Source organism: Clarias gariepinus, chromosome 1 (assembly GCF_024256425.1).
Source record: "Clarias gariepinus isolate MV-2021 ecotype Netherlands chromosome 1, CGAR_prim_01v2, whole genome shotgun sequence".
NCBI classification, from domain to species: Eukaryota; Metazoa; Chordata; class Actinopteri; order Siluriformes; family Clariidae; genus Clarias; species Clarias gariepinus.
The window spans coordinates 35994601-36019347 of record NC_071100.1 but is presented as its reverse complement, the minus strand read 5'-3'; the positions used below and the strand labels follow the sequence as shown (position 1 = coordinate 36019347).

Sequence of the window (24747 nt, the reverse complement as noted above, 5' to 3'; positions counted from 1 at the left end):
GCCGCAGCAGATAATAATAATAATGATAATTATAATAATAATAATAATAATAATAATAATAAATTATTCTGTAAAATTCTGTATTCTTGGTCTGTAAAATCATTGTGTGAATTCCAAGTAACACTGATAATAACATAGGAAATAAAAATGTAATTAAAAGGTAAAGTATCCCTATTGAATTAAACCTTGGAAAAAGAGTCAATCCTGAGAAAGTCTACATGGTACTTTTTATGATCATGGAAACACATTATCCTGGCTTATCTATTAATATCAATAGCGGTGTAATAAGGTAATACATTAGGCCTACATTAATATAATGCATTTAATATTTTATAATAAATTAACATCCTTGTTGATCCACTTCGCATAAATTGTGCTGTATGTTTTTACTAAATCCAATGCTAACGATGGCACTGATTTGTTTTTAAACCAAATACATGGTATGTGAAATGTTTTCATTTTTGTTTCCTAAAGATTATTTGCACTGAATAAACTGGGATAAATTAAATTAGCAGATTATTATTAAGAGATTGCACGTTTAGCAAATGTCCTTTACAGTAACTAACATGATAAAAATTACATTACATCTTTGTGTGCTCCAATGCGTAAGACATTAAGAATATTCTATAAAGTCACTGATTATAAATATTAAAATCAACGGGGCAGTGTTGTTCTGAAACAACAACAACAACAACAACAATCATAATCCTAATAATAAAGAAATAGACCACAGTTATTTTTTAATCATCAGTTCCATTACCTTTATAATACACAAATGCATGAGTTAAATAAATAATAAATAAAAGAGTTTTATTGTAACAGAAACATTAAATTATACAGAATTACTTCTATGTTATGAGGCAAGACCTAGCCTTATTTTTTCATTTGTTATTATCCATAGAAGGAGAAGGAAATTTTAATTGTCTTTTCTACCTTTTGATATGTCAGTTTAGTTCTCTGGTAGGGGCTATGCATAATCTACAGTAGTTACACATTCTAGCAGCTTTGCTGATCTCATGACCCTGTGGGTGTCAGTGACGCATATTGTGTGAGACATTGTTACTGTACATCCTCTTGCACTCAAAAGCCTCTTTATTGAGCTCTTAAAGACAGGGTAATAACACAATTTAAACATTGCATTTTTTCTGTTAGTGACAAATGAAACAGTTTTTTAGTTTTTTTGGGTAATAGATTACCTGTCGAGTAAGGCTTACACTTCAGTGAAATCAATAATCATTATGTCCTGAACAGAGAAAGCTGCCTGTAAAGGCGCAAGGCAGGGTACACCCTGGACATGGCGCCAATCCATCGAAGGGCACACACATAACCACACTACAGGCAATTTGACAATGGCAATCAGCATGAGTTTGGACTATGGGAGGAAATCAGAGTACCTGGGGGAAACCCACCAAACACAGGGAGAACATGCGAATAGAAACGGGAATCGAACCTGGCCAGGAACCAGACCCAGACCCTGGAGGTGCAAGGCAACAGTGCTAACTAAGCCACCTTGACACCTATAGGTAAAACATATTTAAATTAAGGCATTAACATTTTTTTTTAAATAACTGTAAGAAATTTACTTAATACACAAGGCCAGATTAAAATTAAAGAAGTAGAAATAAAAATAAGTGCTGCACAATTTATTGCAATAAAATTGAAATTGCAATATGGACCTTTATTATTTATTTTATTTATTTTAATTATTTAAGCTGCAAGTTATTACAGTTAATGTATGAATTTATGTGGAGTTTGTCAATAATTTAACGTACTAGAAAGCTTTTAAAATATATTTAAAGCTGATAAATAAATATTTGCAAATATCCACTTAAAGTCACCACCTGGATTTAAAGTAAGCAAACAGGTTAGTCTTTCATTAGTTAACTCCTGCAGTGATTATATGTTTCAATTGGAAAAAGGTTATTTAACCCTAACTGATGCAGTGAGTTTTTCTGATTTTTTAATTAAACAACTCTGTTTTATTTTTTTCACCAGGCAGTATATGTTTAAATGCCAAATCGTACATCAAATATTTAAATTCGACAGTTAAAATAAATCTAGATTTTAACAAGGTATTTTGCTGATGGTTTATTACTATAAAATAATAATTCTCTAGTGGGGTAAACATCACTTGGCGGAGGTAAATTCAATTCACTGATTTTTTAAAAACTTGAAGTGAGCTATATAGAATGAAATAATACATTTTCTTAATGTGTAACTTAATGTAAACTGGTTTGATTATTGATCAAAAATTTTAACTGTCATGTTAATAATAATAATAATAATAATAATAATAAATGTTTTAACGAGTTAATATTTTATAGCATCACTTTAAAGTAAATCGACGTAAATGATTATTTAAACAGGTTTTACCTCATAATTACAGTGAATTTGTGTACATTTGTTACTTATTGATTCTGAATTACCGTTTGAAAAACATTTTGACGTAACGCTAGAGCTCGCGCGAGCTCATTTGGCGCGCTGTTAAAGTTAAATGTGTAAAAGCTCCGCCCCTTAAAGCCCCGTCCGGCTGAGGAACCGTCCTTTCAAAACGTGTTGCCAGATGTACGATTTATGTACGGTTTTGTACGATAATTTGGGTATCTGTAAAAAAAAAAAAACAATAAATGTACGATAATTTAATGTCGTAGTTTTTGGTGCCACGTCATATCACATGTTACAGAAAACTGATCCTGTAGTAAATGACCCAACACACTACACTACTGACATCCCATGAGAACCATGGACATAATTATATAGGTTGCAAACTCGGTTTTTGGTGCCTGGTAAGTGTATAAAAAACTCACTTTTAAAATTACCCTGTATTGCAATATGCAACAAACAGGAACCTCTAATTAGATGACTACATTATTTGATTATGTACTGGTACCGTAGGAGGTACTGGTAGGAGGAACAATGGATTCAGGGTACCATGACTGAAGATGAGAACACCTCATGTATGGAGTGGCCTGCACTCCTAAAAATCACTTTAGGATTCTATGAGTGAGGATAAAAAGCGGTTTTGCACGACAATTAATCATCGATCCATTCATCTTTAGATAGCTAGGCTGGAACTTATTCCATTGGATCCAGAGCTTATTGCAGGAACAATGTGTAAATATGTGATTTTTTTGTCCATCCATGTGCCATCCCGTGATGGCCACTCCCCACCCTGGAGGTATAGCCATAATTTCTGTTACTTAAGGTGTCAGGTTGCCAGCTCGACCCCCCCCCCGATCATCATTCACACTACGGCAAATAGCCTAACCTGCATGTCTTTGTACTGTGGGAGGAAACCAGAGTACCAGGAGGAAACCCACCAAACATGTGAGAACATGCAAACTCCATGCACACAGACCATGAGGCCGGAATCGAACCCTAGACCACGGAGGTGGCACCTGGACTCATATAAAAAAATTAAAAATTATATTGTCTAACAAGTGTTAATACAACACTGGGAAATTTGCTGTGCAGGATTAAACCCTGGATCAGTGTTCAGAACATAATGCACACACACTCATTCACATACTTATTCACATCTAGTATGATTTCGAGTAGCCACTTGAATTATGGATTGGCTACTATGAAAAACTATAAAACTTTTTTGGGTGGTGAGACTGACAAAAACAATGTAAATGAATATGCCATGTCACCCTCTGGTGTGCAGGCAACTTGTAGGCCATTTTTTTTTTTCTGTCAGCGTCTTTTCCTGCATAGCATTACAAAGGCGTTATTCTGTGGTGAGGTTTTTTTTTTTCCCACAGATGTGAATGAAGACGCTGCATGTTGAGTTCCTGGCTTTAGTTGTTTTTGTAAGTAAAAATCTTGCATCATGATTGTTTTTCGCCACTGTATTTGTACAATATATGATGGAATTAACTTTTTTTCCACTTCACTTTTTAGAGTGCATTTGTAATATGTACAGGTCATTCTTCTAGAAAATGATTTTATATATTTACCTCCTTCTGTGCACATCTACTGGTAAGTAAACTTATTTTACTGTATTTATAACATGTAGGAGAAATAGGTGGTGTCCTTGTACTGATTAATGACATTATTTATTTAAAGTTTGGTGGTTGTTATTTTACATTACAGATTTTACATACAGTGAAGAGGTAGCTTGGCAGGAGCCACTAAAAACTGTTGAAGTTGGAGGCAGAGTTGATCTTGTGTGTCTGTGTACACAACAGAGAATAACCACTATTATATGGTTTAGACAAAAGCTTGGAGAGAAGCCATATGTAATTGGTACGTCATATCAGCAGCAACCTGCAAAGTTTTATAATGAGTTTGAAGAGAATGACCGGTTTAAAGGCAAAATTGGACCTCGCGGTTTTAATCTGAGCATCTCCAACATAGAACTATCCGACTCAGCTACTTACTACTGTGCTGTCACATTTCTTTATGACATATCATTCGGACAAGGCACAGTTCTAATTGTAAAAGGTAAGAAGTTTTAACACATTTAGAAATGGATGGCAATTGTGCTGCATCACATTTATTAGTGCCATTTATAATAGTATGCTACTGTCATAATATGATATTTGGAAAATGTTATCATTTAGAAATTTTCAACATGCTGATGTACTATATCTAGTGAAGAAACTATAATGCTGTCCCAATGGAATCATGTTCATTTGTTTTTCCTAAGATAAGTCATTAAAAAGCAGAACGCAAATCCAGCTGGAAAACATTCCAATGGTTGACCCAGGAGACTTCATGACTCAGTGTACAGTCGTCGCTGATCGCTGTGCAGCAAATCACAGTGTGTACTGGTACAGAAATGGCATTGGAGAATCTCCATCAGGAATCATTTACACTGAAGAACAGAGCAGTGGTCAGTGTAAAGAGAACTCTTCTAAACAAACATGTGTTTACAGTCTCCCCAAGAACCTCAGCACTGCCGATGCTGGAACGTACTACTGTGCTGTGGCTGCATGTGGAGAGATACTGTTTGCTAATGAAACTAAGCTGCATGTCAAAGGTAAGCACTGTTGAACACCGACCATTTCATTTAATACACTGCACTGGTCTATACAAGCAAGAATTATTGAAATATTAATTCATTTATTTTTTATATGTTTTGTTTTGCAGACACTCATTTTCAGATCGAGATATTAGTACTGCTCTCAATTATAAGATCAGCTGTTCTTCTCTTCACTTTTGCTATTTGTCTACTTTGTATCCATAAATGTCATTCACCAAAGATGTGAATATTTGTCATAGTAAAGGACTTTTGCTAGCATCCAGTATTTGTAAAGCTTTCTGTAATAAGCTTATTGTTATTATTATTATTATTATTATTATTTTTTTTTATTGTAAGATTAAATTTACTTTTTAATTCTCGCTTAAATTAAAAAAAAAAAAATTTAATTCCATGATATACAAGAGTTAGGTCTAGTAAGCTAATTTCATTGGAAAAGCTATATCCAATAGTTTAGAAATTTCCTTTAGACACGTAATACAGTTTGCCAGTTTGTCGCTGCCTACTGAAGCTTAATTGGGAACTATTTTCACTGATGCAGCAAAAATAAATGCAATATTTGACTCTATTTTTTCTGAATTGTTATTTTCTCCATATTATATTTTTTGTTTCCATCAGAAGCCAAATGAAAGTACAATGTGTGAATGAGACATACAATGCTTAACAAGTGCTGTATTGAGCATTCTCTTAGATAGTCAAAAATAATTTTTTTATTCTGACAGTCATAAAGGAGAATAAATGTCACTCCTACACTTGAAACTACTCTCAAAAAGATTCAAAGAGATTTCACTTGGCGATTCTACCCCTTTGAACACATTTCTGTGTGTCTTATGACTAATGAGTTCTCAAAGGGTTTTTTTGGTAATTGTTGGTGTTATTTTTTTTATGTCTGCATGTAAAGTTTACAAGGCCTTTGAATATATTCCACATATATCGGTGTCAGCGTCATGTTGATGTCAGAAAAATGCTGTTTTGGCCTTGTTTAGACTTGAGGCAGAGGTGTAGGGTTTTTTTTTTTTTTTTTTTTACGAATGTGTTTGCCATTACTATTGTGCCAGGGGATTTCATGTCCCCTGTTTTGCTACTCTACATATGTAGAAGGCTTGGACGAGCTTATTTAGTCAACATAAATGGGTGCACAAATGGCTGCAATTATCACTTCTCTTTGTATATAACTTGTTTTTGTTCCCTATTGATTTAATTAGTTAATACTTTTGGGTTTGGTGTGAAGTTGGAAAATACCAGAAACTGGATTTGTACTTTTATTGATCATGTTTAGAAATATGTATGCATGAAGAGATTTTACATTAACATTAACAAAAGCTTCCATGTTAGCCTTGTTAGTGCAGTAGGTAGTGTGTCAGTCTCATAATCTATTCTATGAGTTCAAACAAGTTTCTTCGGAGATTAATAAAGTTTTTCGAATTAATAGTTTAAGTTTCACCCACTTTGCCTGGAAGCACAGTAATGTTTTCAGCCCTGACTCTCAACATCAGACAAACATAAATAAAACATGATTAAAATAAAAGTAAATGCTTTCTTTCAGTTTCAAAGACAAGACACAAAATAATAAATATTTCCAGTTATCATGAACCTATTTAAATGTATTTTAATTGCTATTTAATTGTATGTCCAGTATGCATGTGAATGTACAGTAATGCCTGACCTGGCCAGGATAAAGTAGTTAAAGAAGAATGAAGGGATGGATGGATGGATGGATGGATGAGCATGATTTAGATAGATATACTGTAAGTTATGCCCGAACATGTACTTTATATACTGTATATGTTATGTGTCATTGTATAGTCCTGTTCTGAACTGGCAGACGTTATAAAAATGTACTGTATTGGTTTGCATTTAGAGATGGTTCCCATGCCGCAGCCCTATTGTGATAGGACATTATAGTCTCCCACTTTGCAGGGAGATGCAGACTGAGACAGAAACAGACTGAGATGCAGAAAACTTACCTAGTTTTCCCCACTGTAGTTGCTAATGCAGGTGCAGGATTTCACTTAATTGAAAGCAAAGGAACTGACTATTTCACAAGTAATAAAAAAAGCATTAGAAGCAACCCTGATCAAACAGTAACACTCCAGAGGTTTATACAGTAGGCACTATGTATGATGGGTGCATCAATTCATGTACTTCCCTTCTTACCCTGAAGCACCCATCACTCTGCAATAGCAGAAATAACCAATTTCGCTAATATGGACTCCTCAGACCACATAACCTTTTCCATTGCTACAGAGTCTAATCTATATTTCACCATCAAGCCTTTTTCTCTGATTAGTCTCACTAACAAATTGTTTTCTTATGGCCACACAGGTGCTTAATTCCACCATAGCTGTGTTTTTATTGTTGAATTTCTATGATGTAACTTCATCAAGTTTACAATCATGATTATTCAAGTATTTTTTCTGCCCACATTTCTTCCACAAAGTTGATGGTTCAGCACTATCTTTCCAGGCTTTAAGAATTTATTCAACAGTTTTTAACCTACACTGTAGGTCATTTAATTTTTTTATGTTTTCTTAGCTTGATGCAGTCCAATACTTTCGCATTTCTAAAGCAGTGACTTTTTCTTGGCCATGTCGGTGTATCTTAAAGAAAAAAATAAATAAATAAATAAATAAGCTATCCAAACCTTGTATTATTTCTTTTAGCTGTTTTTTTAGTAGCCGATGTGCTGTGGGACTTTTTTTGGAAATTGTCAAATTTTTGGTGTTGACATTGTAAGGGACAGATCTTATTTAAATTTTAATTTTAAAATAAGATTTACTAAGGGGCAGTTACGACCAGAAAGTCATACCCAGATCTATCATGAAACCACTGTAGTACTGTATAGCCCATTGAACCTCCATCTGTTTATATTTCTCTTTCTACTATGGTAGACAAATAGGTCGCTTCAAAATCATGAAAATGAGAATCATGAAAACGAAAATCATGCAAAGAGGCCTTGCATAATTTCACATTATAAATAGATATGAATGGCAGATCTGGGAGCTTCAAGCTCCTGTTTATCTCCCATGTATCAGCAATATGTTTAATAAAACTTTATTCTCATATATTCTTAATACTTACATGCAGTATATTACTCATTCACTGTGCTGATTTTATGCATGTTGGATTTTGAAATAATTATGCAATAATTATTGTTTACTTAACATTTAATAAATATCTTTTAAGACCTAGTTTTTTTTTTTTTTTTTTTTTTTACCACAACATAGGCAGTGACATATCTATAAAATGTCTTGGACATGTGTCCTCTATGTTTTCTGGTCAAGAGCGATAGGGTTCCTGTAACAAAGGTCACATCAGCAGCATAAGCATAAAAAAGCAGGTCAAAAAAACCCCACACTGTGTGAGCAAGGTGTGAAGGACTTCAGCTCTCCTTTGGCTGAGCTTTTCCATCCTCTGAGTAAAAGTGGTGCATCAACAGAAAAACCACAAAGGCAACACGCGCTTCATACTCTTAGTGAAAAAAAGCCATTGTAACCAGACAACTGTAACAAAAAAAATTATAATACCACAGTGCATCCTAAAGAAATGATACTTTTCTTGATAGTTTTTACACTCTTCTTTATACATATACGTATTTACTTTTTAGCTTTCTTTAAGAAAAATTATTATAAGCATTTAATACGAGGGGAGAACTGAGAGTAATGCAAAAGTGGGCATAGCTTTTTTTTTAACTTACAAGGTTGTTCAAATTGTAAAAGTTTGTTGCAGTTGATGGTCTCACACTGCACTATAGAATGTTTACAGAGATGACACCATTAACAAGAGCAATGTGCACAGATAGATGAAAAAGTGAAAACCAGCACGGCAGACAAACCATGCAGTGGGAGACCATCAACTGCAGCAAAAGGGGTTTTCATAGAGGATTTGAGAGTTAGGTTCAATGATGGTTCAAACGTACCACGTGTGATGGAGATTTTGTCAAGTAATATCTTTGAAGAAAGGAAGAGTTACTCTAAAAAACATGTGCATTATGAATGTCCTATGTCAGTTAAGAAATAATTTTCCTGCCCACCTGGGCCTTTTTGCTACACACACTAGATTTTCTTCACAAATATTTACCTAATATCAAATATTTACTTTGTGGCATTTGGGCTTATCCAGAGCGACTTACATTTTTTAAAAATCTCGTAAACCCTAATGCTCAAAGTAATTAAACATATTGAGTACTATTAACTTAAATAATTACAATTAGATCAAATTAATAGACCTTAATAAGTATTTAGAACTTTTTGGTGTTTATGAGTTTGTAGAAATTGCACTTGGCTGAACAACCTTATATATTTTAAGCCACAGTAACTGTCTCTTAAAAGTTCCACCAACTTAAAATCTTTCAGCCTAGCGATTTTGTGTCTGACATCATCAATGCACATGTAAACTGCCCACGTTGAATTGTTTTTATCAAGATGGTGGATTGGTTTGTCTTTGCAAGATGCTGTAAGTATAATCTTTACAAATATGGGGACCCTAAAGTTGATGTTTTTGATTTATGTCATCTGATTGTCGACAAGCGGTTTGGTACTCTCTAGAATAAAATGTGTTTAGACGCACACAGGAGAAAACGTAAGCTCCACTTTTTTGCTACCTACTGTTTAGGAGGTTAGAAAGCAAGATTTCTTGTAATTGGCAAATATCAATCTTTAATTTAAACCAACTACTTTACTAGCATAAATTGTTTAGTTTTTGAAATTGTTAGGTTTACAATTCCGGTTTTCGGGGTTTGAATATAAATCCCGAATTCCTATTAGTTTTAGTTTTAGTATTAATATTCATAGATTTTGTACTTTCAGATTTAACTGAAGAAAAATAAAGAAAATAGCAGAAAGTAACAGGGCGCTGGTGGCTCAGTGGTAGGTGAAAGGCCCGGGTTCGATTCTCAGACACTTGATGAAGTGCCTGTTCCAAGCCCATTTAAAATGAGAGGGCTGCTTCATGAAGGGCATCTGGGGTAAAACCTGTGCCAAGCTTGTGTGTGGATCGGATGGTCCACTGTGGCGACCTGGGAGCAGGTGAAAGACCAACAATTCCTTTGATTTGTAACAACAACAACAAATAAAGCTAATTACTAGTAAATAGTATGAGTTAGGCTACTCATTAATGCAAATAAAGAATGATTAATATGAATGAGTACTTAAAATTGGGTTATTTTACTTATTCAGGTTTACTGTGCATTTTACCAGGTGAGGGTTAAGGGCTTTGCTTAAGGGCCCAACAGTTGCAAGTTGATGATGGTGGGGTTTGAACTGCAGTCCAACTAGGGAGCGTGGAGTCCAATGAAAATTACAATTGTATTTATTCCTATTTTAGAAGCATGGTAGGACCATTAAAAGTTAAAATATCACAATGGATTAAAAATTGGTTGTTACTTAATAGGTAAATAGTAAGTAAATACTTTTGTCAATATAGTATCTATCTATCTATCTATCTATCTATCTATCTATCTATCTATCTACTGTATCTATCTATCTATCTGTCTATTTATCTATCTATCGAATAGTAAGTAAATACTTTTGTCAATATAGTATCTATCTATCTATCTATCTATCTATCTATCTATCTATCTATCTATCTATCTATCTATCTATCAATCTGTCTATCTATCTATCTATCTATCTATCTATCTATCTATCTATCTATCTATCTATCTATCTATCGAATAGTAAGTACATACTTTTGTCAATATAGTATCTATCTATCTATCTATCTATCTATCTATCTATCTATCTATCTATCTATCTATCTACTATCTATCTATCTATCTATCTATCGAATAGTAAGTAAATACTTTTGTCAATATAGTATCTATCTATCTATCTATCTATCCATCTATCTATCTATCTATCTATCGAATGATGCTGCGTTCTCAAAGCGCCGCCATTCCTCCAGGGGGCGCTGTTAGTAAATATTTAATCCCATTTTAGAAGCATTGTAGGACCATTAAAAATTTATCACAAGATAAAATATCACAGTAAAAGAAATTATCAACCTTGGTTGCCACTAAAGTACTAATATTTAGAGTAAACAACTGTAAAACATATATAAAGAATTGTAATATCTTACATTATTTAAATTAATTACCAACTTAACACATTGGCCCCTTTTTTTTGATGCAGGGTACAACTAGCTAAAGGATCTTACTCAAGGACCCATCAAGGCAGTCTGATGGTGCTGGGATTTAAACACTTCTTCTACAGTGTCTGTGACTTGAAACCTTAACCACAACAAACTAAACTAACATGCATTGATTCAATGCAGCCTTTTACTGGAGGCAGTTCAGTGGTAGAAGTGGTGAATCAATGCAAGCTAGGTGCAGTAAGGTTGTGGTCACTCAGTGGCTAACGATTTGAGTCACAGATCACAAGATTGTGTTTAAACCCCAGCATCACTAAGCTGCCGTGGTTGGAAAAACCAATGCGGCGCACTGCTGCTCTCTACTGCTGACATACACTATGCAGAGTGTTTTCTACTCATATTTCAAATATGAAATCAATTATTAGTTTTTATTAGTTTCAGATTTTACCTAGTTTTACACGCTAACCAGATTATGAAAATCAGAGGGATGCAGAATTCTCTTCCAGACAGAATAAATATGAAATCACTTACACACTAAAATAACCTGATAGAGGTTACATTTACTTCATGCCCTTGACAAGTGACTTGAAAAATACATCCTCATGCTAGTTCAGTAGATAAAAGTCTAAGAATAAATGTAAAAGTCTGCTGGGGAGATTAATACAACATGGAAATAAAACATACAAGACAAAATTTTTGTAATAATAAATAATAATAGGTGAGTTAATCTCTATTTTAGTAAACTTGAAGAACATCAAATTCTTAATCCACAGAGTTTAATATAATGTTAAAGCCACCCTTTGCAGCTGTAACAGCTTCCGTTCTTCTGGGAAGGCTTTTCACAAGCCTTAGGAGTGTGTTTATATGCATTTCTGACCATCCTTTCAGAAACGCATTTATGAGGCAAGTTCTTCCTCACCAAACATGTTCATCCATGTCTTTATGGACCTCGCTTTGTGCATGGTGCGCAGTCATGTTGAAACAGATGTGGGGTTGTTTTTCAGTCATTGTGCTCAGCCTCTTACATCAAGTGAAAGGAACCCTTAATGCTTCAGCATACCATGACATTTTGGACACTTTCGTTTAGCCTATTCTTACATGACTGCGCACCAGTGCACAAAGACAGTGCATAAGGACATAGATGAGCGAGTTTGGTGTGGAAGAATTTGACTGGCCTGCACCTCAACCCAAGACAGAACACCTTTGGGATGAATTAGAGTGGAGATTGCGAACCAGGCCTTCTCAGTGTCTGATCTCACAAATGCACGCCTGGAAGAATGATCAAATATTGCCATAAACACATTGCTAAATCTTCACAGAAGAGTTGAAGCTGTTATACAGTAGCTGCAAAAGGTGGGCCAACATCAGATTAAAAATTGGATGTTACTCAATGGGTAAATGGTAAGTAAATATTTTTATCTATCTATCTATCTATCTATCCTGCGTTCTCAAAGCGCCGCCATTCCTCCAGGGGGCGCTGTTAGTAAATGCACGTCACAGCGCAGGCGGAAGTTGTCAAAATTCTACGGTGTCGGAGCATCGAGCGTTCAAAACAGTGTTTTATTTTGAAGCTATGAGTCGTAAAAGAAACCACGGTTTTATTGAGACGGGGCAGCTGGCTGACTCTCAGGCCGCGCTGATGGAGAGCTCAGGGCCCTGTGCGCGGGTGGAGGAGGGTTTCTGCGAGCTGGAGCTCGATGAGGAGCTGGTGTGTTCCGTCAGCGAGATCACCGAGCACCTCGGCAGGAACATCACCGTGGCGCTGGAGGAGGCCCTGGCCGAAATCCGCAAAGTGGTGAGCGCACGGACCAGGCTGCTGAAGATGGAGCTGAGGGAGAAGACCGACGAGATCGAGCTGCTCAGAGCCCGGCTGGAGTGTGTGGCCAGCGAGCCGGCCCGGAAAGCCGACTTCGTCCTCCAGGCGCCGCAGAAGAGCAGCAGCAGCAGCGGTGGCGGTGGTGGTGGCGGCTCGGAGCCGAAGAAAGCCAAAGCGGCCGCTCCCGCTGTGAAGAAGGAGAACATCGACGCAATCTGCGATTACCTGATGAAGGACAAGAACTCCCGGGGCGGTGCTGAGGTGGAGAGCGAGCGGCAGCACCAGGCCTCACTCAGCCCCTGGACCGAGAGCGAGGACATCTTCAGCATGTTACCCTCCGCCAGCAAGAGGCTCTACGACTATGAGTGGATGTCCGGAGTGGAGCTCAACTCCAGCGCGGAGTATAAAGGTAAATAAGACATCATCAGGCAGGTGCTGGTTCTAAACTCTGTTACACTTAGGGCTGTTATGGTGTGACGCTTTCAGGGTATGAGATTCCTGCATGGAGCTTGCTTGTTCTCCCCACGTTTCCTCCCACAGTCCAAAGAAATGCAGATTATTTTGATTGGTGTTACCAAATTACTCTAATATGTATATGAGTGTGTGTGTGTGTGTGTGTGTGTCCTGCGATAGATTGGCACCCTCGTGTCCTGGGATCGGCTCCAGGCCCCCTCGACCCTGTATACAGAATAAAGCGGTGTAGATGAGTGAGTGAGAGCCGTCTAGGATGTTACAGTAGGGTGGCATCTTGCTAGAGTGCGCAAAAAAAGAAAAGAAAACTTGAGAACAATAACATCATTCTCAGAAGTTCAGCCACATTTTTTATGTTGTTGTGCGGATCTGATGTTCTATAATGGATTCTAGTTTGTGAGCAACGCAGGGGACATATAACTTTGTACAGCAAAGCAATTCACTCTAAAATGCTATAGCACAAACCACAGTTTCAAAACACTATAGCACAAAACACTACACTATATACTGTACTGCACAGTTTCCCAGGCAGATTTCATCATTCTGTTTTGTGTGAAATCATTTACAACAGTTTACTTCCCTGAGGTGGAATGGTTTAGTCCTGACTCTTGATTTGGGTGTGTGTGTAATGTCCTTATGCTTGTCAATTAAACGTAAATAAGTAAAGAAATAAAACGTTAAAGCCATTAGGTGACCAGTTCAGAAGAAAAGAGAAAAGGAATGGGCAAAATGTAAATGTACAGGTGACACTTGATTTAAATAACATTGGCTATAATTTCACACATGATCATAACTACAGTATCAGACAAAAGTTTCGATTTATTTTCTACATTCTAGAACATACTGAATTTTTCTCTTGTTTTTGTTAAAAACAAACATTGCATTCGGTAATTCATTCATCAAGCACCATGATGAAACTTTCTCTCCTGAAGATGATCCCTGAAAAGCAAGACCAAAACGTACCTCTGCTGCAGAAGGGAAGTTCATTTAGAGTAACCAGCCTCAAAAATAACCAATTAAAATCAGCTCACAATAAAGCCGTTATGAAGGATTTACAGAGCATAAGTAGCAAACACATCTCAATATCAACTGTTCAAAGGAGATTCCTGCATATTTTGGACGCCTTCAGCAGACTTACTTAAACTTGGATTTATCTTCTTACCAGTCTGAGCAGTTGAAGGTTAAGGGCCTTGCTCAAAGGGCCAAAAGTGGCAGCCTGGTGGTGCTGAGGTTTGAACCTGGAAACTTCCAAACCAGGAAAATTACACTATTTTAATCACTGGCTTCCATCCTACCATTGAAATAGAAACTCACACAACTTGACTTTTTTTTTCTTTAGGGTCATCAAAAAAAAAAAAAAAACTTTAATTTTTTTTTTTTTTTGTGAAGCTGCTTTGGGACAATGACCATTGTTAAAAGCACTATATAAAGAAAATTGAATTGAATTGAATCTAAAGCTAACATATCAGTAGGAATTTTCCATTAAATCTGGTAGGGCCGGACCAGAATATTCGAATATTCGTTTGGAGGGATGGCATTTGATTTTTCATTTTGAGATTCGAATATTCGGAAAAAGAAAAAAAATTTACCCGTGACATCGATCCCTGAGGTTCTCATTTGCGCTTAAATGACTAGCCCTCGCGGCAAACTTGTGTCATGCGTAAGGAACCAGGAAGCATAAAAGGAGACAAGATGGCGCGGCACATGCCCATGTCGCTTCGGACGCTTTCGCCGAGTGTGTGTTAATAGGACGCAGGTTAAATTGTGTTTATCCCTTGCTCCCCATTTGAGAGAGTCCTTAAAACAATCGCGTGGTTATCCTGCCTACTCGTGTTACTCCGCGTTTGGGTTTACCATCCATGCTACAAAGAGCTAACCGCTAAAGCTACTTCTTCTGGTCTACTCAGGTTAGTTCATGACAACTTGCCTGTATCCATATTACACAAAAAAGCAGGAAAAAAAATGCACTCTCTTGCGTCAGCAGCAGTTGGATGACCTGTTCTCGACATAAAAATACAACAGACAGACACACACACAGAGATTTCTGCCTTTATTAGAGATAAGAATATATTCAGCCCTCTCCCACCGAAGCTTCGAGTATTTGATGTTGATCACTATCGAATACTCGAAGCTCAAAAAATGGTATTCGGACCAGCCCTAAAATCTGGTATTAATAGAAATTATGGAAGACAAATGGAAAGAGCTTGCAAGGAGGCTATATACCGTCTACATACACATAGTTTTGCTCATACATTTACATACTCTGGTAGAATTTTTAGATGTTCAGTTTTTTTAGGAAAACGTTAGTTATCTTGGCAAACACATTTCTTTTGTTTTTGTAAAAAAAAAAAAAGTTTATTTCCAGGTTGTATGGCTGTGCAATTTTTTTTTTTTTTACAAAAAACACCCCTAAGTCCTGTTAAATTCTTGGTTTGTTTTGCATGAACTTCATATGCGAGATCTTCCCCAAAGTGTTTCACTGATATTGATTTCAGGAGACTGTGACGACACTCAAGATCCTACAATTTATTTCTGTTGTAGCTGCTGAAGGGTCGTCTTGACCTTGTGGGTTAGATCATTGTCATGCTGTAAAGTGTATTACATGCACAGCTTCTGGCTTGATGAATGCAAATTGGCCTCCGATAGTTTCTGATAACAAGCTGCATTCATCTTGCCATAAATTTTGAATAATTTTCCTGTGCCACTGCAGCTCAAACATCCTTTAACAATTTTGGATTTGCCCATGGCTCAGTGTTTAGCGAGGTCATTGCAGCCCTGGATGAAATGTGCATGAGTTTTTATTTTTTTTAAGAGCTCACAAACTCACTGGCTATTTATACGGAGACACTAATAACTCTCAAATAAGTCACGGATGTGGTGACTTCCCTTTAATATTCTTATAAACCTGTCAGTCATCTTGTGTGTATGTTATCAGACCAAACATTCAACAGTATTTACACTTCAGATCAGGGCTATTTTAGCGATTTTGTGTTAGCATTTTGATTTTAAAATGGCTAACATAATTATGTGATGATATCTGATCTCACAACTATCTTTAAAATTAATAAAATAAAAAATAATTCTGGCAGGGTGTGTTATCACTTTCTTATTGTAAAATAAAATAAAAAAAATCACGCCGTGCAAGAAAATACTTTTATTTTTACAAGTATTTTAAAAAGCCAATAATGATGTAACTGTGCTATCATACACTAACCCTTGCACTAATTCCCTGTGCCACTGCAGCTCAAATCCACAAATAACATCAGAGGGTCATGTCCATGATGTCCACAGCAGGGATGGTGCACTTCTCTTCGTACGCCTTGTTGACTCGTCTGCAAACAAAGCGTTTATGGTTGTTGCCAGAAAGTTCAATTTTGGTTTCATCACGCCAAATGACTTTCTAGGCGCAGTTTGGCATGATGTAACTGGCTGTTTTGTGCTGTTGGTGCAGTAATGGCTTTTTTATGGCAATCATTTGATCATTTACCCGTTGTTGTTTAAGTACGTCCGTATAGTGCATCTTGAAACAGCCACACTTATTTATTTATTTTTTTAACAGAGAAACCTGTATTTCAGATGAAGTTGTTTGTAGGATTTTTTTTGCCTCCAGAACAATTTGCTCTGGTGGTTGTGCCTGCAATCTTTGTTTGTCTACCTGACCATGGCTTTGTGTTAACAGAACCCCTAGTTTTCATTACGTTCACACACAACACAGCCTCGCCCCCATTCTCCCTCTGTGAATTGGTGGAGTTCCGTTCACACTCTCCGACCACACGGGGATGACTTTAGCCCCACCCCCACTCTGTATAACCCCACCCCGATACTGTCTCTGTGACTCTGTATAACCCCACTCCCATTCTGTCTCTGTGACTCTGTATAACCCCACCCCGATACTGTCTCTGTGACTCTGTATAACCCCACTCCCATTCTGTCTCTGTGACTCTGTATAACCCCACTCCCATTCTGTCTCTGTGACTCTGTATAACCCCACCCCCATTCTGTCTCTGTGACTCTGTATAACCCCACTCCCATTCTGTCTCTGTGACTCTGTATAACCCCACTCCCATTCTGTCTCTGTGACTCTGTATAACCCCACCCCCATTCTGTCTCTCTGACTCTGTATAACCCCACCCCCATTCTGTCTCTCTGACTCTGTATAACCCCACCCCCATTCTGTCTCTCTGACTCTGTATAACCCCACCCCCATTCTGTCTCTGTGACTCTGTATAACCCCACTCCCATTCCCCCTCTGTGACTCTGTATAACCCCACCCCCATTCTGTCTCTGTGACTCTGTATAACCCCACCCCCATTCCCCCTCTGTGACTCTGTATAACCCCACTCCCATTCCCCCTCTGTGACTCTGTATAACCCCACCCCCATTCCCCCTCTGTGACTCTGTAAAGCTCTGCCTCATTCCCCCTTTGTGACTCAGTAGAGCCCCACCCCCATTCTCCCCCTATGTATAACCCCACTCCATTTTCTCTTTGTGACTCAGTAAAGCCCCTCCCCAATATCCCTTTGTGACAGTGTAGCCCCACCCTCATTCCCTCCCCTGAGACTCATTGTAACCCCACTCTCCCTCTTCGTCTCCACGCTGCCCCGCCCCCACTCTCCCTCTGTGACTCGATGTAGCCCTGACCCATTCTGTTGTTTTGATGTTTTGTGATCGTGTAAAGTATTCAACACGGCATTATCAGCTCCATAAACTGCAGTACAAAGAGAATATTATACTTTGTGCCACAAAGCCTTCACAGCTCAAAAAGTTTTTATTCTGAAAGAAAGCGCATTCAATACATCCTCAGTAATTATTTATTTCTCTCTGTGACAATTCTGGAAACTCCACAGCCTATCACAGTAGAAAACTTACCTACGGCAACACAAGTTGTTGACATGTCACATATTTTTTTTTTTCTACATTTCAGACAGGAAAATGAAACCCTCTCATTACCACTTTATTTTGATGACGGTCTGTTTTTTAACATCTCACATGTGGTCCGACTTACAACTGAACACATGGACCAGTTCAAAAAAATTTATAATATATGTAGCAATATTAAACCTAAAAATACAGAGATATAATTTTCGGTCTGTAGCGCCAACCCTTGTTCCAAGCTCATCATGTAAAACTAGTCATTAATTCCTATAAACAGATAGCTTATTTTAAGGGAATATTATAATCTCTTACCTTATCAGTGTTTATCACTTTCTTACTATAAGATGAGAGGAAAAAAAAAAACATCCTACACTGGGCCAAAAGAAGGTGTATCATAATTGTAATCAGTATTTTGAAAAAGGGCCAGGGGTAGCTTAGTGGTTAAGGCATTGGACTGCGGTTTGGAAGATCCCAGGTTCAAACCCCACAACCACCAAGTTGCCACTGTTGGGCCCTTGAGCAAGGCCCTTAACCCTCAACTGCTTAGATGTGTAATGAGATAAAAATGTAAGTCGCTCTGGATAAGAGCGTCTGCCAAATGCCTAAATGTAATGTAAATGTAAAAAGGCAATGATGATGTAACTGTCATAACAGCTCAAATTACCGTGCACTAAACAGGGTCACAAGTTTAAAGACGTGTGTTTTCTTTTACCTCAAAGAATCACAATAAATTTAAAGCAGTTTAGAGACAGAATCATTAACCATTTTTAATGCACACATTGAAATATGTGGGATTTACAAAAATACACTTGAATACTCATTTTCCATCATCAGGTTAAACAATGATCAAAATATTAATTTAGTTGAAATTCTTTGTATAATGAGACATCCACAAATTAATGTAAAAATGTAATATATATCTTTTTGTTTATATCTAATTTTTTCGAACATTTCCAAAAGGCATATTTGGTCACATGACTAGGGATCTTGTTAATACTTAGAAGAAAGCGTGACTAGAGCAAACAATAACAGATTCTGTAAAGAAGAGACATAAAGTGATACCAAACGAAGTAGAGTTCATATGGGAGAGCGGTTTGAAAGAGGACCATCAAATGCTTTCTATACACTTATTATATTAATAACTTTGCATAAACCTTCTGACTACTTCCAGTTTCATCTGATTTCATTCTTCATTTAATGATTGCTTCCTTTGAATTGCAAATGGGGATGTTTTTAAAATAATAGCACAATAAACTTGAAATTTGTGTAATTGATCTCTCTCTCTCTTTCTGTCTCTCACACACTCACTTTCATATAACAATCAGGTTAAAATTTTAACATTAAACTCAGCAGGCAACATTTAACAATGAAATACAGTAGATTCACACTCACATTAATCAGTGAATGAAAAAATATCTGTTGCCTTATATGAAATTTAAAAGGACGGTATAATATAAATAATTTAGTATGTTTCATTTAATAAGCAGGAAATATAAACACTTCTGCTGTTTTCTCTAAATGTTTCTGCTGCTGTGAAAGCACCGTCAGCTTCGTCCAGACTGTAGTGAGTGAATTTATTGGAATTTTAGTTTTCATATTTTTAATTCCTTTTGTAGCTGATATCGTTTTGTCAGAGTGAGATGGTGGGAGAGAGACCGAGACAGCAAGAGACTGTAGGGAGAGACGGACGGAGACCGGGACAGCAAAAGGAGAGAGACAGTCAGAGAGGGAGGGATGGTAAGAAAGGGAGGCACAGAGAAAGAAAGATGATATAAATGGTATTCAGTATTTTAAACATGACTTTGGCGTTTGATGGATTAATACTGCACAGACTGCAATGTGCACATGTTTTGTGCATTCTGATTGATCCCAGACAATTTTATAAAGTCTGTCATTACAGTGACCTAGCAGACTTTCACCATAGTTCAAGTAATAATATGACCATATGTCGTATGAAGGATCGAGCAGAGCGTTTTTAATATCTTGCACAGCAGTCGCAGGGTTACAGTGTAAGAATGTGGCCATGCTGTGGGGGTCTGCTGTGTAGTTATTAGGCATGAGACCATGTGCTAAAACCACCGGGCCAGACTGCTTCATGTCAGCGATATAAATTAACCCATTACGTTTTAATACAGTTATTTTGTAATGACATCGAATTAAAATGGTGCAATGTCAATACATTGTGGAAAGCAGATAAGAAAATAGAAGAGGATTTATAATAATCTAATTAAAATTTTTTTTTTAAAGGGTTAAATTATTGGCCTGTATCAGGTACCGATATCAACTAAGGATATTTAAAATTACTGGAACTAGGCTAAGAACCCTTCAACATATTATGAAAACTTGGAAAAATAGAGTAATCAGACAGACAGGATGCTTGAATTTGCTAGGGAGCATAAAGATTAGACCTTGAAGCAGTGGAAAAAGGTCATATGCTCTGATGAGTTCAGATTGACTCTATTCCGAAGTGATGGTTGCATCGCTTCATAAACTTGTCATCTCAACCTGATACGCCTATCGCACATGTCATGGTGCCCACTTCCTTTGGAGGTGGTGTTATGGTCCGGGGTTGCTTCAGTTGGTCAGAGAATCACCACAACGTTCTGTGGAAATAGAATGAAATCAGCTGATGATCTGAATGACCAGGTTACCAGACATATTTCAGGATTCAAACTGTGAAAGTGTGATTCTGAGAGGAATCATTTTTCACAATTTGGCCTTTGGCAGTCAATGAAAGCTTGTAGTGTGTGAATTTTTAATTTTATTATTATTTTTAAATATGTATTCCATTTTAATGATATTAACTGGGGAAGATTGTTTGCATGTAGATAATGTGTTATGAATCCCAACCACTTAGGCATAATCATCTTCAGTACTAGCGCTGTTTGACGTCCACTTTAGAAAATCATAGATGAGAAAACAATTGTGATTTAATTTAGTTAAATTTTTTCTTCACTCTGAAATTGGTTTCTGTGCGTGCTGTATCTCTAGTGCCACCTAGTAAGTTAAAAATGGTAGCGTTATTATTATGAACATTGATCGGTTGTATTTTCTTAATACACTTCAAAGATGATGAATTCTTTTGAACCTTGTTTAGGGCTACTGAATTGTCATGGGAGAGGGATTGATCATCTGAGAAACTAATCATTCCTGGTGCTCTTGCTTGATCAGGTGAATCTGAGTCCAAGTGTGAGAATGCCACTGCTGCAAGAGGGACAACTGAAGAAGAGTCCGAAGAAGGGAGAGGCGTAGGACCGGTCTCTGACGATTCCTCCGCTCCATTTGCACTGGATGCTCATGGCTCACCAGAGGAGGACAACAGCAGTCCAGTGGAGGACAGTATAGACCGATTAGATCCAGGTAAGTCTTCTAAAGACCACAGTTAATATGTGGAAACTTTTAATGAAGTTTTTTTTTTTTACCATCATAACAAAGAAACAAAGTTCCCAGCACTGAGACAGTGTTAGTGCAGGTCTACTGAGTAAAGTGTATTAAGTGTCTAAAGATGAAAATCAAGATGTGATGTCAAATGGTTAGGCACATGAGATAATGTAGCCACAAGGTGAGGACAATAAACCATGGAGGAGGTGGTGGACAGTCCGGCAAAGCTCAGCTCAGTTCCGGGTTCCTGAGTTAAATCCCAAATAGCGTTAAATGGAAAGCTAATGTGCCATGTAGGGTGTACAATCCACTCGTCCCACACACCAAGTAGCAGTGCCCTTGATTAAACCTGTTCTAGCATGACCGTGTCCCTGTGCACAAAGTGAGCTCCATGAAGTTTCCATTTTTGGTTTGGAGTAGAAGAACTTAAGCATCCTGCACTATGCCTCGACCTAAATCCCACTTTAAAAGCTCCTTTTCCATGAACCGGAACACCGACTGAACCTCACGCCTTTTTTCCTAACACGAGTTTCTGACCTCACTAATGCTTTTGTGGGTGAACAAGCACAAATCCCTGTAGCGCTGTGCCGATATTAAAAATGTGCCGATTGATCGCCCATCGGTGCACCTCTGTCCTAAATAAATAAATAAATAAATAAAATTTTAAAATCCTTTACAGGAGAGAAAAGGTTATTGCAAGAGCAAACACTAAATCTGCAATGAGCTATAAAACCACTGCATTTGAGTGTTCTAGTCAGGTTGACAAAAGCAAAAAAAACATTTGGCCATATTGTTTAGAATTCAGTATACATACAAAATATATTAATATATATAATATATTTCTTCCTTTTTTTTGGTTTATTTAGTGGTTTGTTGGACAATAAAGAAACGATATTAGAGCAGAATGTCTGGTTATCCCTGCATCAGAAAAAGCTAACATCGGGAGTATCATTGTGTTACGCTACGCTAAATGCATATTTATATATATATACACTACTCAATCATTTTTGATGCTTACACACTACCATAACATTCTTTTCCCCCCCCTCCCTTCAGACCAGCACTTTTCTGCTCCAACCTTCATCTGCCCCTTCTGTGGAACCCTCTGCCCCGACTCGTCGTTCCTGGAGGAGCACATGAAGCTGATGCACCGAGATGAGAGCGCTGCTCAGTCTGGTTCCTCTTCCAGCGGCGGGCAGGGCGGTGAAGCGGATGTGTGGCGGAAGGCCAGCGAATCCCAAGCCCGCGAGAAGAAGGTGGAAGGCGGCTACGAGTGTGGAGACTGCGGCCGCCGCTTCAACTACCTGGGCAACCTGCGTCAGCACCGGCGCATCCACACAGGCGAAAAACCTTTCGTGTGCTCGGAATGTGGCGAGCGATTCCGGCATGCTGCGCGCCTCAAGAGCCACCGCCTCAGCCACAGCGGTGCGCAGAGCCCCTTCCCATGCCCGCAGTGTGGTAAAGGCTTCCCTGTGCTCTCAGGTCTTAAACGGCATCAGCGTGTGCACACGGGCGAAAGCCCTTACGCGTGCCCACAGTGCGGCCGTCGTTTTAAAGAGCTCGGCAACCTGTACACACACATGCGCATTCACAGCGGCGCCACACCCTACACCTGCTATCAGTGCGGCCGAAGCTTCAGACATTTAGGGACTTACAAAAGCCATCGCTGCACTCCTATCACACAGGTACCCAGTGCACACGGTACAGCGTGGCCTCAAGAGGACAAAGTCCAAACTGGATAAACGGAATTCCGCCAGCTCGTTCTCGTGCACCGTTTCTACTTCAGGAGACGTTTGAGGGATATCTGACCTCAGTGATGCAGATGCTAAATGTTACAGACAAAAGTAGGACACTTGGGAGGGAAAGAATGACCTCAAATCTTCTTTTTCTGGTTTAAATATGCTGAAACCTTCAAGTAGTACAGGTAATATAAAGAATCTGATTAGATCACTTCCTGAATCGGACGTTATTGTAGCGCAGGTGAGAATTTGATGGAGACTATTTGAAGTGAGCAGAAATTAGCACACGATGCTTTAGCCCAGGTTTGTTTAGAAAAGAAGACATGCAACATAAAAATATTCTTACATTTAATATTGACTGTTTCCAAAATATAGAGCATGCACGTTGATTTGTGAGACTAAGATTACTACACGGCTGTTGAAAATATTTTTAAATTTATATACATTTTTTTTTTCTTCTTGACATTTTTTTTTTCTTTTACCAAACAATTATTTTAGGCTTCATTTCTGCAATCAGCCTGAGTTTATTTGCATCCGAGTCTTTTGTGCTTTAGATCTCCTTGTGACGTCTAAAGCCTTCATGATGATGTGTTACTGTATCGACTGCTTCAGTAGTTGTATAGGGAATATCCTAAACTGCCTATTTGTGTTCTAGTTTACTACTTTATCATGTAATTGACACTATTAACACATGGTTTGTTTGGATTAATTTAAATATGTCCACTCTTTTAAAAATCTAAAGAAGTCTAAAATGTGCAAAACGAAACAAGAACTTTCAGAAACACGAAGACTGTTGTGTAGCTATTTTACATGGTAAGATAATGAAAAGTCAGTGTTGTGAAATCAGCTGCATCATATGACTTTTATTAAAAATTATACCCAGTGTGTAATCAGTAAAAAAAATATATATATATTGTATGACTGTTAAATAAGGTGATGCAAACTGTCCGTGATCAAATACCAATGGATTGGTCTTTACCCGTTACTGCCAACGTAGTTGTAACCCTAATTAATAAACATGAAATGAAACGTAAATCGTTTAGCCCTTCATCAATTTAAGCATTTGATTGGACAAATCTTGAAGTACACTACCGGGCAAAAGTTTGGATGCATCTTCTACAGTGGAACCTCAGATTAACCTCTGAGTAACCCAGTTTGCGAGTGTTCCACAAGACGAGCAAAAATTAATAAATTTTAACTTGAAAAACGAGCAAGTCTTGGTTTACGTACTGAGTATCATGTATCACGCATGCGCTTCTTGTTTTGATGCCGAGCGTCACGTGATCACAACTGAGCCCAATGATTTTTTTCTCTCTCTTGCGATGCGGAATTGTGGGTAATTGTCTCCCCTGCTGGGTCTTAGTGCGCGTCTCTCACTAGTATAAACAACA

The 24747-nt window shown here is 37.7% G+C and overlaps 2 protein-coding genes across 2 annotated transcripts; both read left to right on the top strand.

The window, feature by feature from the left end:
- Window positions 1-3720: 3720 nt before the first annotated feature.
- On the top strand, window positions 3721-5294 carry LOC128527899 (uncharacterized). Its single transcript, XM_053500552.1, has 5 exons — window positions 3721-3812; window positions 3904-3981; window positions 4096-4446; window positions 4652-4984; window positions 5095-5294. The coding sequence occupies exons 2-5, from the start codon at window positions 3942-3944 to the stop codon at window positions 5211-5213; spliced, it is 843 nt and encodes a 280-aa protein (XP_053356527.1). The 5' UTR covers window positions 3721-3812; window positions 3904-3941; the 3' UTR covers window positions 5214-5294.
- Window positions 5295-12604: 7310 nt separating this feature from the next.
- znf16l (zinc finger protein 16 like) lies at window positions 12605-24391 on the top strand. The gene is made up of 3 exons (XM_053504360.1): window positions 12605-13299; window positions 21408-21596; window positions 22674-24391. Exons 1-3 carry the CDS (start codon window positions 12648-12650, stop codon window positions 23357-23359), a joined length of 1527 nt encoding a protein of 508 aa, XP_053360335.1. The 5' UTR covers window positions 12605-12647; the 3' UTR covers window positions 23360-24391.
- Window positions 24392-24747: the final 356 nt, after the last annotated feature.

Bases quoted from the DNA above. Each gene is read 5' to 3' on its own strand.
- LOC128527899 (XM_053500552.1), top strand. From the start codon at position 3,942: ATGATTTTATATATTTACCTCCTTCTGTGCACATCTACTG. The intron at 4,447-4,651 runs GTAAGAAGTTTT...GTTTTTCCTAAG, and splicing joins CACAGTTCTAATTGTAAAAG to ATAAGTCATTAAAAAGCAGA. The intron at 4,985-5,094 runs GTAAGCACTGTT...TTTGTTTTGCAG, and splicing joins AACTAAGCTGCATGTCAAAG to ACACTCATTTTCAGATCGAG.
- znf16l (XM_053504360.1), top strand. From the start codon at position 12,648: ATGAGTCGTAAAAGAAACCACGGTTTTATTGAGACGGGGCAGCTGGCT. The intron at 13,300-21,407 runs GTAAATAAGACA...TTGCTTGATCAG, and splicing joins CTCCAGCGCGGAGTATAAAG to GTGAATCTGAGTCCAAGTGT. The intron at 21,597-22,673 runs GTAAGTCTTCTA...CCCTCCCTTCAG, and splicing joins TATAGACCGATTAGATCCAG to ACCAGCACTTTTCTGCTCCA.